Source organism: Apaloderma vittatum, unplaced genomic scaffold, assembly GCF_000703405.1.
Source record: "Apaloderma vittatum isolate BGI_N311 unplaced genomic scaffold, ASM70340v1 scaffold11030, whole genome shotgun sequence".
In the NCBI taxonomy this organism is placed as follows: Eukaryota; Metazoa; Chordata; class Aves; order Trogoniformes; family Trogonidae; genus Apaloderma; species Apaloderma vittatum.
The window spans coordinates 12,029-26,656 of NW_009694027.1; the positions used below are offsets into that span (position 1 = coordinate 12,029).

Consider the following 14,628-nt stretch of genomic DNA (forward strand, 5'->3'; position numbering starts at 1 on the left):
AATCCATCACAGGGATGTTTACCAAGGCATTAAACAACTACTAGAGGGGGAAAGGGAGAGAAATACAGGATGTTGGCTTGATGGAGAGTATTCAGGCCTAGAAACAGTAGAAATACTCTTACACAGCCTAGCAAGATTTTTTTAACCACAGACATGGGTCTGTGAAACTAAACAGACCCACCAGAGGAACAGAAACATTCTGCCACTAGACTTTCCTTCTTACCCAAGAAACTATTGAAAAATTATGATATTTGTTTCACTCTTCGTTACACTAAAGATTTGGCAGAAGCGAGTGCTAAAAAGGACACAGGCAGTAGTAATTCCTTCTCTCCTACCTTCAGAAAACGCAAAAAGAATCATAGAATGGCCTTAGCTGGAAGGGACCTTAGAGATCATTTTAATCCAGCCTCCCTGTCACCAGGGACGCCACCTCTCGACTAGATCAGGCAACACATGGGGACCGAACGGGAATCGAACCCGCGACCTTAGCGTTGTTAGTGCTACGCTCAACTGACTGAGGTAACCGGCCCCTAATGCATAAAGAAAATGGTCATTGCCTCCTTGTTACTAACAAACCTTGCCAGACACACACAGAGAGAAGTAGGGATGCCCACAGATTTCAATAAATCTCCCTTAAGAGAACCAGCTATTTTTTATAAACAAAACCAAGCGTGTCTCATACCCTGAGGAAGCACCACCCGAATTTGGACAACATCTAGTCTATAACTACTAAGCCTGTAGGCATGTTATGAAAGTGGCAGTAAGACACCCAGTAGACTTTTAAAGTCATCTCTGGAAGCCAGACACAAAGCTTCCATTACCTACAAGAGGGCTGGGGTGTTCAGCTAAAGTCTCTGAGTGAGCTTTAGCTTTAAACATCTCAGCCCACTACTGAAGAACAGCAAGGTTATCCCCCCAACAGAAAAAGTAGAAAGGGTAGATGTAGGACAGAGCAACCAGGAATAAACTGTTGGGAGCCCTACTTACCTAAGCAGGATGGTGATAAGACAGGGAAAAGAGGGTGCTTTTTTCCAAAGGAAATGACAGGAGCAAAAAAATAGTGACACTATATTGAAACTGCTCTGAAATACTTTACATGTGCATTGTACCAATCAAGACTGCCATCAAGACTGACAACGCTTGGTTGCAGTGACATGGCAGTGCGAGGTTAATACAGGGATGTCACACCTTGATTATGTCGTATCCCTCTCTGGTTCAACTCAATCATGAAATGACCCATCAGCTTCTCAAGGCTGTGTACTAACAGACAGGCCACTACGGATATGTCTGTTACAATAAATCCTCCACCTGATATTAAACCATCTGGTCTAACTGCTACTGACAACCAAAAGAAGAAAAAACTATGGTTTTATCACCAAAAAATGACATTTTCAGGAAAACTTGCATATGATGCATGGTGGAATAGAAGTTACAAATTAATAATGCCAGAGATGCTGTCTAATACTCAGTTTAACCACAGACAGCTGAAAACAAATAGCGAACTACATCACCGGCAATGGGATATACTTGGCTACAATGTACAATAAAAGTCCTTAATTCAGGGGCAGGTGTGGAGAACAGACATTCTAGTAGTGTTATAGCTGAAACATGGGTAAACATCAAAATGATGTAAAATAGGAAAAGAGAGCAGGGAAAAAAGTAGAAATAAGAAAGGAAAGGGACTATTGGGGCACCTTCTCGGTCACTCTGAGATCTCCTTCTACTGCTCTTGCAGGATGAACGTGCAGTACAGTGAACTCCACCCAAGTGAAGAGTCCTGCCATGCTGCCCACTCTATGGATGGCTTTCTCATACATGAGCAGCCTATATTACAGTTCAGTTTATCCAAAGGAAATTATACCAAGTACTTTGCATTTGTCCAGGGTGCTACCCTTTTATTTATGTGGGCAGTGAGCTGGGGAATTGCTGTTCACACCCATTTTACAGACCAGATACACAGACCAGCCTGAGAGGCAACAAAGATGCTCTGGCAGAGATGGAACCTAGTTGCAGGCTAGCACCCTCAGCATGGAATTGTCCTCCCCCATTGTCTCTGTGTCCACACAGATGATGTTATTAACTTACCCATTACTGTGATGTCACGATGTCATGAGTAACCAAACACCAAAACTCACTAACCTCCTTTCATTCTGAGTTATTGTTCCATCCTCCAGCTTTTTAACAGTTGATGCCAGAACCTTGTTTGCATCATTGGCAAAGTCCAGGTCTCTGACCTCAGACAGAGGAACTGATACAATGGCAAAAGCTTCCTTGTCCTCTTTTGTTTGGCATGTTCCAATCTGCAATAGTTTTTGGTTTAATGAGAGTAAGCAATTCTCTTACTTTTATCCTAATTATTACGCATATTCTATATGTTAGAAATGAGATCACCAATAGAAAACTTCAGGAACGAGTTTGGGATTTCAACCTCAAGATACGTGTGTTTACCTTTAACATCACAGGCCTCTCTTCATCGGTATCTATTGGAATGCTGGTACTAGTGACCCAAGTGTTAGTGCATAAATGTCTCAGTCGGACATATGAGTTCCTAAAGGAGGACAAAACAAACAACAGGTTAGATGGATCGGTCCTGAGCTAAAGTGGGCAAGGTAGGATTCAGCGCAACACATGGCCATGACGTGAGACTTGAGGGTTTGAGTCACATCGGCTATTTGTAATAAAACCTAAGAAGAAGACCTAAAAGGTACCATTCTCCCTAGTCTCCTTTCTCACCCAGAACAGAGCTGCAACAAAAACAAACAGCATCCTGGGATTATGCAGAATCCTGGGTTTAAGTATTTATATAAGCCTAGGAGTAAAATATTTCTTAAAGAAAAAAAATTAAAAAGGTGTTATAAAATCCCATCTGAATAGAAATACATTTCATGAATAAAACCAACTCCCTTCTTATTTTTTTCCTGCAGATTAACAAACCCCTTCGGGCTCTCACAGCACAAAAGCCAGAAAGTAAAACTGACCATGGTTTCACCACTTCACCATTATGATCTGTAGACCCTTGTTCGAGGGAGCAAGGATTTACAGTACCAGTTCTCAATTCAAATTAAGTGAATAAAAAGAGCAGACATGAGATTCTTGTAAATTCTTTCCATATGATAATCTGTGGTATGATCAAAAAGCAGAGCTGAGAAATCAATTACAATTTTTATTCTCAGTTCTACTTTTTATATTCACTGTGGTCTGCATTCATGCTCTCCCTTTCACACTGATGGGCTTTGAGTATTCAAGTAAGCAAATTATCTGCCAAAAGTTAGCATAGCAAATACACTTCAAATCAGTATTTGCGGGTACTCAGCTTTAAAATCCATTCTCTTAACAACTAGCTCCAAGTGTCTGCATGCCCATTCAGTCACAACCAGCACTGTGTGACTTATGTGGCCAATCTCATCTAAGGAACACAGTTGAAATTTCAGATATCCACAATTAAAACCCAGAAGCCACTTGTTAAACTCATTTGCATAACCAATGTATTGGGTGGCATCATGATCTGTCAGGGAAACAGAAGCCCCATTCACCGCACATGTTATTTTGTTGGGAACAATTCAGTTAGATCTATTAGCAGTACAGTTTTTTTAAATAGCGCACAGACCTCAGTTCTGTGCTCATATATATCTGTGCAATATTTAGCCCATTATTTTTCTCTTCACAAACTCTCTTTAACTGTCACTTGTTTTATCCTTATAATTATTTTACCTAGTCACAGCAGCAGTATCATGTTTTATACATCCCTTGTTTATCCATGAACACTCCTCAAATTTTAACTGAAGAATAATACTTGCTCAGGTTTGATTTTTTTCTGCTTTACTCACCAGCATAATGCTAGGAAAAATCCTGTCAGTGTAGCACTATTTTTTGCCTTTTTTTTTTTCTTTTTTTTTTACCTTGGAACCAGGCAATCAGCTCTCTGAAGAGTGGTGGCATCCAGTTCAAAGAGAGATGCGATGTCATTTCCATGTGGCACAGAGACCAAAGTATACATAATCTTCTCCCCTGCTTGGCGTTTCTTCTTTGAAGCAGGAAGGTCGCCGTCTCTCTGCTGATTAGGCACAAGGGTTATTTGCTTGCATCAGGGCCCATTATAAATTCTCCAATTACCTTGCGGACAAGTAATACATCTGAATTGTACTTTTTTCTTTTTTTTTTGTACATTCTAGTAAGAACACAAAGGGTGCACTTTGCTCCAGGCACATAGGGTCTCAGACAGTCATTATAACAACAGCAGGTCACAAGCTGCCGAGAGACTGCAGTACTGTATACATTATTACTTGACACCTCCAACTTCAAAAAACCTGCGGTAGTTGCAAACCCTTCACTCCCAACAGATGTAACTACACAGCGCTGGTTTGGAAAGGGCCAGAGTTAAAAGAAGAAAGCTAATGAAAATCGGATTTTTTAAAGGGGGCAAGGAGTTAAAAAAGTAAGCAATTTGCCTAAATCCACTGCTGCTTTATACAGGATTGTGCATTTTTCCCTCTCAGGTGGTTCAAATCACAGCAGCACACTTTCCAAACAGCAGGAGCCAGAATATCTACTCCACTAAGCTCAACTTGTCCTTGGCAGGGGGGCACATAAAGCACCAGCTACATGGTATTAGAAACCTCAGCACAGGCTGATGATGTGTTGGAGGCTGGATCCCAACACAGGCCCGAGTTTGCCCACAGCAATTGGCCAAGTTTGTTCCCTTCAAGGAGACGACCTTCCAAGGGACAGATTTACAAAGCTGCGTCGGTGCCTCCAGCGAGGCACACCAGGCTAAGGGGGCGATATTCCTCCTGCCCTCTGCTGAAAGCCCCTGGGAATTTTGTGACCCGGCACCACTAAGCAGCGTCTACACACCTGCATCTTCACAGACTCCAAACACCACCTTCCCTAAGCACGTATCTTTCTTTGAGCGAGTTATTCAGAGTCTGTGCCCGTAACCACACAGCAACCAGCAGAATTAGTGGCATAAGTAAAAGCTGCTCCTCTGGGGTGTTGAGTTACACGTATTACAAAAGGCCAATAAACAATTAAGAGACTGGCAGCCCAGGGCCCTTCATGTACACAAAATATATCACGGAGGGAGAGGAAAAGAGGAATGAAGGAAGCCAAAAGAGAAAAATCAAACACTGGAAACCCGAAATCCTATTATAATGATTTATGATTCACCGGTAGGCAAGAGATGTACAGAGCAATGTAAAGAGGCTAGGCTGGTACTTGGTTTGAATTAGCACCTTGATTAAAACCAAACTGTATGGGATAATCAAGGGCAAAGCTTTGATTATTCATGTTGCCAATTGAGATTAAGCAAGAAGATCAGGGATGAGTGTAACTATGTAAGAAATAGCTAGTTATCACCTCATTTCAAGGCACTTTTAGAATTGTTCCAAAACATCCATTTTTTTCATTAACAAGCCTAAAAAATGCCAGCTTTCCAATCCATTATTTCTACCAAGGGTAGAGACAGTAGGAAAAAAACAAGAAGAAAGCCTCTCAGAAGTTTTTCTTAGGCTCATCTAGTCATTAGAGGATTGTCACTAGTTTTTGAGAGGAAGGCTTTTTGAGAGGAAGACAAAGTGCTACCATCTCCTGTGTCTTACGCAAGAGTAAACTCATCTGCCAGTCCTCATATCCTACCATATCTCACAGCCAAAAACCGCTAAACAAACTCACACAAAAAAATTGACCTGTACGTGATGATTGAGAAAATAACAAAACATTTTGTGATTTCCATACATATTTTGTTTTACATACTCAGGGTGAGATTCAAACTGGACAGCAGGCAAATTAGGCAAATTATAAGAGAATTCTCTTAAGAGCTTAACAGATGTTAGTCAGAATCTAGAACCAAATGAAAATCTACTTCTTAAATTTCCAAACTAAATGAAAAACTAGAAGAATAGTCTAAAACTCAAGAGTTCTGTAAAGGGACGAGTAGCGCAGGATAGTTTAGAACAGCATCCAGACTTTTTGACATTTCCCATACCTTACATTCAAATCTAGTTAGGGTTTCCCAGAAACAATTCACTCTACTATATTTCCAAAGTGAAAATACTGGTATACAAGAACTCAGGACACTTGGTAATTTTATGTGGGTTTTTTTTTTCCTGGGGCTCTGGGAAAAATACAGATCAAAATATGAAACCATATTCTACTCTTTTATACTCACTTGTGACATAATGTCTGACCATCCCCAAGAGGTGATTATGCACATGTGCAGGATTCTGTGACAAGAGGCCAAGTCAAAGCAGGCCTCCTGTGCTTTAGTAGTTCACACTAACCATTAGCTCTGTGGATAATTTCATCCTGCAGTTTGGGGGCGACTCCACCCACTCACTAGACACCCCAGCAATTGTACAGATGCAGCTGAGCAACAGTGTTGGCTCGTCAGGCCTAAATCCCACCAGCCAGGCTTAGCAGCTCTCAAATCAGACCTGGCACACAAGCAAGAGCCGTTTTTTAGTCTAAAAAGAAAGTCCACAGAGGGCAAAACAGTGTCTGCAACGCTGCTAATTGCAATGCAAAGCATTTATGTGAGCAAAATCCCACATAAATCTGAGTTTGCAACTGGAGAAGTTTGTTCCCTTTGTGGAGCCCAGCTTTCAAGTCACAGATTCACAAAGTTGTGTTGGTGCCTCCAAAGAGGCACATGAATCCACTGCACAAGAGCTGTGCAGCAGTTCCAGACTGGACTCAAGCACAAGCCCCAGAACTCACCTTATAATATTATTTCAGGATCTTGGACACACCTCACAATCCAACCTAAATTATGGGTGTTAAGCACCAGTCATTGAAAAAAACATGTAACAAGAAGTGAGCCTCAACTTGACAGCTCTGAAAAGAATCTACATACAAGAAATGCATGAGAGAGAAAATTGCTATCATTACATATGAAGGTACATGGTTTTATATTTATTTTTGAATTTATGCCTGAGTGCATGTGCACTCTGTGAGATGGAGAAAATGCATGTACACTTGCACACAGCAAGTTTCTTGTGATTAATTAAATTTACTAAGCAGTCATCAGAATCTGCACTTAACCTAGCCATTACTGAATCAGCAGATTAGTCTATATGAGGACGTAGAAAAAAGCAAAAGTATTAGCCTATTTAAAATTAATTAGACAATACTATCAGGTCAGGAGAAGCACTGTGTTCCCATGCAGATGGAAAGAAGATGATATTTGCTAAGTAAGAAACTGGAATACAGGAAGATGCAGCCAGTAAAATCAGATTCAGTGAAGAGAAAGGGAGCAAAAGAACTGTAAAGGGAATCAAATGTAGAGAGAAGTCAGCTTAAAGCAGTATGAAGACAAAGCCAATTAACAGCATCACAGATGTTGGTGATGTGGTCAGTGACAGTCAAGGAAAGCACTTCCAAGACTTTGAAAAAACTAAAAAGCATGTGAATAACATGTTAGAATATAGAGAAGTGCAAGAACTTTGGATAAAACGCTATTAGCAAACAGTAAATCCACTGAGATGACAAAACAGGCTTAATTGTCCTGAACTACTGGCAAACATAAGTGACATGCTGTTGCAAGTCAAACCAGACACAAATCCAAGGTGAAAAAGGTGGAATCACCCCACTCTGCACTGATTCAATCACTCACAAGGATGAAGGAAATACACCTTCGGCTCCTCTTCTGCCTGGCAGAACTTGGACCTACACCTGCTGAAAGAATGACCCATTCCCAGGCAACACAAAGAATGGAGCCAGCTCACTCTGCCCAAGGAAACCTGGGCGCCCACCTGACCAGAGGGCGGTTAGCCCCCCAAAGTCACCAGCCTCATTCTGCAGAGGTAAAGCAAAGCATGCTGCAGGGAACTCAGCCAGGAGGGGCTCCTCTAGGAAAGCAAAGGCTGAGAGTTCAAAAAAAAGGAGTCCAAGTTAGTGAAAACAAACAGATCTGTTGGTGAAGAGCGGAAATACCGATCCAGGCTCATGGCAAAGTCTGCAATTCCTGGGCTACCACCACTGGTGTGCAGTGCATCATACTGATATAAAAAGCAGCTTAAAAAATACCCAACGCAGACATAACATGGCGCTTGCAATTTGAAGGGCAAATGTAACTGGTGACAAACCCTATACTGTGATCAGAGACAAAATAATCAGGTGCAATCAGACTTGTCTTTCTTGAGACTTGTAGCCCAGCAGATAACCCTTATTCACAACTCTTAAAGTAATTTGCTAGTAATTGTGACCTATCTCAAATGGCCAGTATTCACCTCAACTAGGTATCATACCTGAAATTTAGGAGATTTACATGGAGCTTTACTTACGGAAACGCCCTCCTTTCAACTGCAAAAAGCAATACAAAAACATGACAAACCTGAAATACTTTCTCTTTTAGAAACTCAATCTACAATTCCAATTGGTAAAGACACCTCTTGTGGCATAGAGACAGACAAGGATAATGCTCTGCTCCTGAATGAATACATTAAGCTGCACTACAGATTTCAGCAGAAATTAAATTTAATAGCAGGCAGAGTTCTGAAAATGCCTGTTAAATCCAGTACAATGTAGTATCTCAATGTTAACCCAGTTTAGGGGGCTCTTAAAAAACTAGCATTTTTAGAGAGCAGTAAGGTGAGCACAACTCCACAGGTTAGATGATTTTAAAAATTCTATATGAAAAGAAAGTCGAGTAAATTAACGACCAGCCTTGCTCCTGCACACTAGGAAGCCCTGGCAGACAGCACAGCAGTTAGCCTCCTGTAACACCTTTACTGTTGACTCATTTGTGAGTCATCGCATTTTTAGCAGAAATATCACGTTGCAATTCTGTTGTTAGGAGCCAGAGATATTCTGTAAGAAACAATGTATGCGCTTGCAGAGCTGATTCAGACCTGTGTGCAGCAGTAGAATAATATTAAGGTGCCAGCATCCGTGTCTCCCCTTCTCTCTCCCTTCAAGTGGTCTGACTGCTGGCTTTATGTAAGCAGAGACACTGCCATTTTAAAGCTGATGATCTTTATTTATTTTTTTTTCAGGTTGTTTATTGCCAGGCTAATTTCTAATCAAGCCTTTAAAAACACAATTAATTCCCCAGATCTTTTCTACCTGTTTAAATTGCATCACTGTGTCACACATTAAAAATTTTAATTAAACAAACTTAGTTTGCTGGAAGGCAAAATATTTTTTTAAAAAAATAATTTACAGTGTTTATCAGAAAAAAAAAATCACCTGGGTTGGAAGTAAAAAAGCTTTGAATTGCAGAATTGTTTGGAATTCATAAATATGGATAAACAGAAGTCAAAAGAGATACATCCAATTGCATCTAGAAGTCCATAGCAGAACTGTCCAACTTCTTTAGAAGAAAACTAAATGCATCTCTATCTCAGGATAATAAGAATCTCAACAATAAAAGCCAGTTTGGAACAGGTTAGGATTATCATTCTCATAAAAATGCAGACAAATTGAGTTAAGATACCTATCCAAAGACAGCCTTTAATCCAAAGGTGCTAACAAATGCCAGGTTCCCAGCTGTTCTTGACATTTCCCCAATGTTTATAGTCTTCTCCTGGATGCTGTACATTTCTGTGATTTGAAATAACAGACTACTTTGCAGCATAAAATACCGTAATTCTGGGTTTAATGGGAGCTGTAATACAGAGCACTGCGTTTTGATGCACAATACGCTGCAATCCCCTAGGCTTCAAGAGAAGAAGAAGTCTTTTTTTTTTTTTGCTAAGGCCTTTAAATCACAGAAAGGTCTTCGCATTTAAAAAATCTTCTGTCATTTAGATGTGAGAAAAATATGTATAAAGAATATTAATCAACTCACCGTAGGGCTAAATTTTACCAGAAATAAAAGCAGTGTTTCACAAGACAATTTGGCTGGACTCTCAAGAAGCAGTCAATAAATGAGCAATGACCGCAGTCCAAAAGTAGCTTTAAAGCTTGGGAACAAAAGTCCTAGTGACTTCCAGTAACATTTATGTTCTCTGGAGCCAAAACCCTTTCAGACTTTTGAGTCACTTAAGACAAGGCAGAAACAATGCACTTATGCAGAACCTGGGCTCCTATGCCCACTGCTGCACTACGGAAAATCCTTCTCCATTGCTACTTCCTAAAATCAAGTTGCCTAAGCAACTGGATTCAGGACTTGTAAACCAGGAAGCGAATGTGCACAAGAAGCCCTACAGTACATTGAGGAGTTAAGGGGTGGCATGATATCTGCCAACAGCTGTGCCCCTTTTAAAACCCAGGCAACAGAGGAGTTCATACCCTTTTATCCAGCAGACTAGCAGAGAAAATGAAAACAGACGCAGCAGGGTCAGTTTTTTCCGACAGTTGAAAGGATTCAGGTATGCACCTCCCATTTCTCTGCTACTCAGACTTCAAATTTTGCTGAGAGACGTCCACTTCTACCTCCCCCTCCAGAACAGATTTTCTTCATGACCAGTATTTCAAAACAAATTGCATCAAAAGATGAAAAAGAAGAGGGTCCAGAAGAGGGCCACCAAGATGGTCAGAGGGCTGGAGCACCTCTCCTATGAGGACAGGCTGAGAGAGGTGGGGCTGTTCAGCCTGGAGAAGAGAAGGCTCCAGAAGGACCTTATAACTGCCTTCCGAAACCTGAAGGGGACCTACAGGAAAGCTGGGGAGGGACGCTTACAATGATGTGTAGTGATAGCATGAGGGAGAATGGTTCTGAACTAGAGCAGGGCAGATTTAGATTAGGAAGAAGTTCTTTACTATGAGGGTGGTGACACTGGCACAGGTTGCCCAGGGAGGTTGTGGATGCCCCCTCCCTGGAAGCATTCAAGGTTGGATGGGGCTTTGAGCAACCTTGTCTAGCAGGAGGTGTCCCTCCCCATGGCAGAGGGGGCGGAACTATGTAACTTCAAGGTTCTTTCCAGTCCAAACCCTTCTATGATTTGATTCTATGCCTTTGCAGTGAATCAAGCAGTCTCCTGGCAGAAGAAATACCAGATGAAAACCACAAAGCAAAGAAAGCGCGTACGTGCACTCTAGGTTACGTACATATTGGATACAGGACTGACATAGCCAGCCCTTAAAGAATTCCAAATCCTAAAAGATCCTTGTACTTTTGGGGGATAATTCAAACCACTGCATCATTGTAACATAAAATAAATTCTTACACAGGGATGTGAAGCTTTTCTGCTCAGTTGCTCAAGGCCAGAATGAAGGCTTAGAATAGTCATTGCTGATTCATGCTATTTACGACAAGACTACAAAACGGGGAAGGATCCAACGGGATTTCTACTATGCTAAAAACGCCTGTAGACTTGGATTTACACAGAGGTATTTCCAAAGGCTGTTAGGAGTTCCTTTATAAAGCATTTTTCACCAAAAAAAAGCGCTGATGGTGCAAACTGAAAGTTCCACAGAGACATCATTTTTGATCATCAATCAGTTTTGATTAAATTTTCATGGGAAGTATTGGTTTAATCTGATTTACCTGGTCTAGGCTTTTAGTTGAAAACAATACGCAGGAGGATTAAGCCAAACTGTTAGAGAAGTCACCTTCAACATTCATGTTCGGATTACTCTTGTCCCTTCTTCATTACATAGTCCAAGGAATATTTAAATATTTAGATGAACTGGAATTGTTACAGCTTGAAACCCTATGCTGTATCTAAACTAGTAGAGTGTCATACAATAGTATTAGATCCTTGGTGATGAGGACCTAACACCTACCCTATACACATTTTCATAGGTCTTACTTCAGACTAGCTGTAGTCTGGTTTCCTGGGCTGGGCATACAAAGAATTGTAGAATCATAGATCTTGAGTTGGAAGGTTCCATGAAAGGTTGGAACACAGTGAATAACATTCCAAGGGTGTGTGCATCTTTTTTCTTTCATCCAACAGAATACAAGTTTACATGCTCTGAGATGGCTCTGCAAAGTAGAGTGTCTTAAATAGGGAATATGGAGATTTGATTCAGAAGTGCTGTCTTTAAGTGAACTACAATGTTAATGCAGGTGCACGTCTATGAGACAAGCTCTACTGTTCACAGAGCAAGAGCATGAACCCAAGCATTTCCAAGCAAGCACCCTACTTACTGGGGTATTCTAGAGCTTATCTCGATTTCCATTCAATAGCGCCAAGGGCTTCAAGTGTCATTCCAATACAAAAGAGGAACAACTGCTGGAACTTCTGTATCTTCATAAGAGAGAATTCTCATTTCTCTGGACAGCTTAGCTGTTATTGCCATGTTACCACTAATACCAAATAGCAGGGAAGATGGAAAACCAATGTTGCCAACTCCTACAAAAGTCTCCATTTTTATTAAACTGGAGTCCTGAAGGCACGCAATTATGCAAGAATCTTGGATTTCAATTCATGAGAAATAAAAAATTCTTCTCCATGCAGATAAAAACTTGAAAATGTGTCCTCTAGAAGAACAAAAGCCAGAAGGCAAACAGAAATTAAACCGAATTTTTTCAAAGAATATCTCTGTACTTTCAAGGCAATCTCATGAATGTGATGGAGCAATGATTCTTTTTTGGACTATTTGCTGTCTAAGATTCCTCCAGGCTTTTAACTCCACTTCCTTCATACATTTGTAAACTACAACCTGTCTGGCCTTGACTTGTAAGAATTAGCTAAGATGCTTTTGACCTTGTGCAAGGCAAAGGCTGTTGCCTCCTTCGTCGAACCCATCCACATTGCAGCAAGGACAACTTGTATCCTTGCAAAGATGCCAGGCTAGACTTGCCTGAAGTGTGGCAGGGCTCAGACTGGGCCTGTGCTTGAATATCTGCTTGCACGTGTTCAATACAGGCAATAAAAAGAGTCTCGGCATGTTCTTGGATTTAGAGCCACACCTGACTGACAAACATGCCCCAAGGGGGTTTGTCTCCACTGGCAGAGCCTCTGAATGGATACTGGCACATAAGTAGCCAGACTTGCTTGTCCCTGGTTTTCTTGATAAAGAGGGTGGTGGGTTCTGCCATGAAATAATACATCAGGCTTGAGAGGAATTAATACATTTCATATCTGCAGTTACCAACCAGAACAGCTGCCAACTAATGTCAACCTGATGCAGAATCTGAGTAAGTTTCCTATTGCTGGCTTTGTGCAAGGGAAAACTTTCTGTAATGCCAGTTCTGAGTTGAACCCTAGTTTACACAGGACACAGAACAAAAATCCCAGCAGCCGTGCCACACAAGTAAAAGGAAGACTATGAAGGACTTTCATATGCTGGGCTGTGTTGGGTCAAGGATACAGTATTTCCCAGATTATATGCAACATATAAATTCCACTTACCAAAGCTTTTCCTTCATTATTACCTTCTGGATAATGTGGGTTAAGCTGGAAAAGAAAAGAAGTCAAATACTCTCTTGATAGCTTTTAGACATTTCAAAACTCAGGCGAGGGGGTTTAGTTCAAGTCTGTATTATGCATCCACCCAGCAAAAGGACAGTGGAATATTTAGAAGCAGTATGAGAATGAGAGTATAAGAATTACTGATTCCATTTCTGACTGACTTAACTGGCTATGTCCTCACTTCAAAAAAGCGCATCTTGCAACCAACTCAAGAGATGAATCTCAAATAACTCAAACCAAAAAGGAGTGATGAAGAAAGCACAGATAGTTACTAAACTAAACACAGGAAGTTACAGTCACCCACACACATATGCAATTCACTTTCAGGATAGACCCTGAGCAGATATACTGAGATAAAAACTAACATACTCCATGTCTACTGAGACTTTACGGGAAGATGGTGAATTCAGAATAAATACATCTTTGAAACAGTAATGGCAATGTCACTACAGACAAGTGTTGAATTACCTTGTGATTCTGTTTAACTATTACTAGTGGGGATAATATTTTCTATGGCATACCAGGATTATCAAGCATAATTAACAAGTAGGATGAGAAGCTTGGATGAGAGACAATATATAACAGTAAGTGTAAAGTATTACTATTTAACAATACGATTTTACTTTTGACAAGGGAAATACGCAGACTGGAAGATGAAGGATTATGCAGGCAGATATATACTCACATAAACAAACACACTTACATCCACGCACTGGTTGCACATGGAACCTTTCAAGATTTGACTTACATAATGAAACAAATTTGCCTCAATATTTACCATATTCACGGACACAGGACATGCCAACAAAGTGTTGAAAATGCTGAACTGAAATTATTGGTTAATAAGGCAATTTAGTTCTTAAGCAACAATAGTGTGTATACACCTTACATCTTATAAGTACAGTCATTTACTTAGCTTGAATTTGGCATTATCAGTGTGGAAGGGCCAGAAGTGAATTGCACAGGGCAAACAAAACCCAGTAAAACTTTTCAGTATCACATCGTCATACATCTAACATTAAACAGACAACTACTACGAAGAGCTTTTATTAAGTTTATGTTTTTATTTATACTCCTTTACCCAAAAAAGCCAGCTTCTCTTCACATCATGAGCCTGAAGAAAGGAGGAAAACTTTTAGATATTCCCAAAACTGCTTCAAATGCTTTCCCTCTGTGTCACAACTCGATGAACTAACACAGAAATGACGAAAGGTTTGTTCTCCTCTCTTCATTTCAGTATTTGCATTTCCCACCATGCTACACTCACAGATTTAATTTAGAGCCTGTTTTCCTCCCTGCACTGACACCTATCCCAAATCTTGCATTTTGC

The 14,628-nt window shown here is 40.6% G+C and overlaps 1 protein-coding gene across 1 annotated transcript in view; it reads right to left on the reverse strand.

The window, feature by feature from the left end:
* Nucleotides 1–14,628, reverse strand: part of LOC104271400 (inositol 1,4,5-trisphosphate receptor type 2-like) — a gene marked incomplete at both ends in the record, with an annotated part of 58,213 nt that overhangs the window by 9,386 nt on the left and 34,199 nt on the right. The window contains 3 exon segments of the mRNA XM_009866059.1: nucleotides 2,140–2,300; nucleotides 2,449–2,548; nucleotides 3,900–4,049. Coding sequence (XP_009864361.1) covers nucleotides 2,140–2,300; nucleotides 2,449–2,548; nucleotides 3,900–4,049 — 411 coding nt within the window.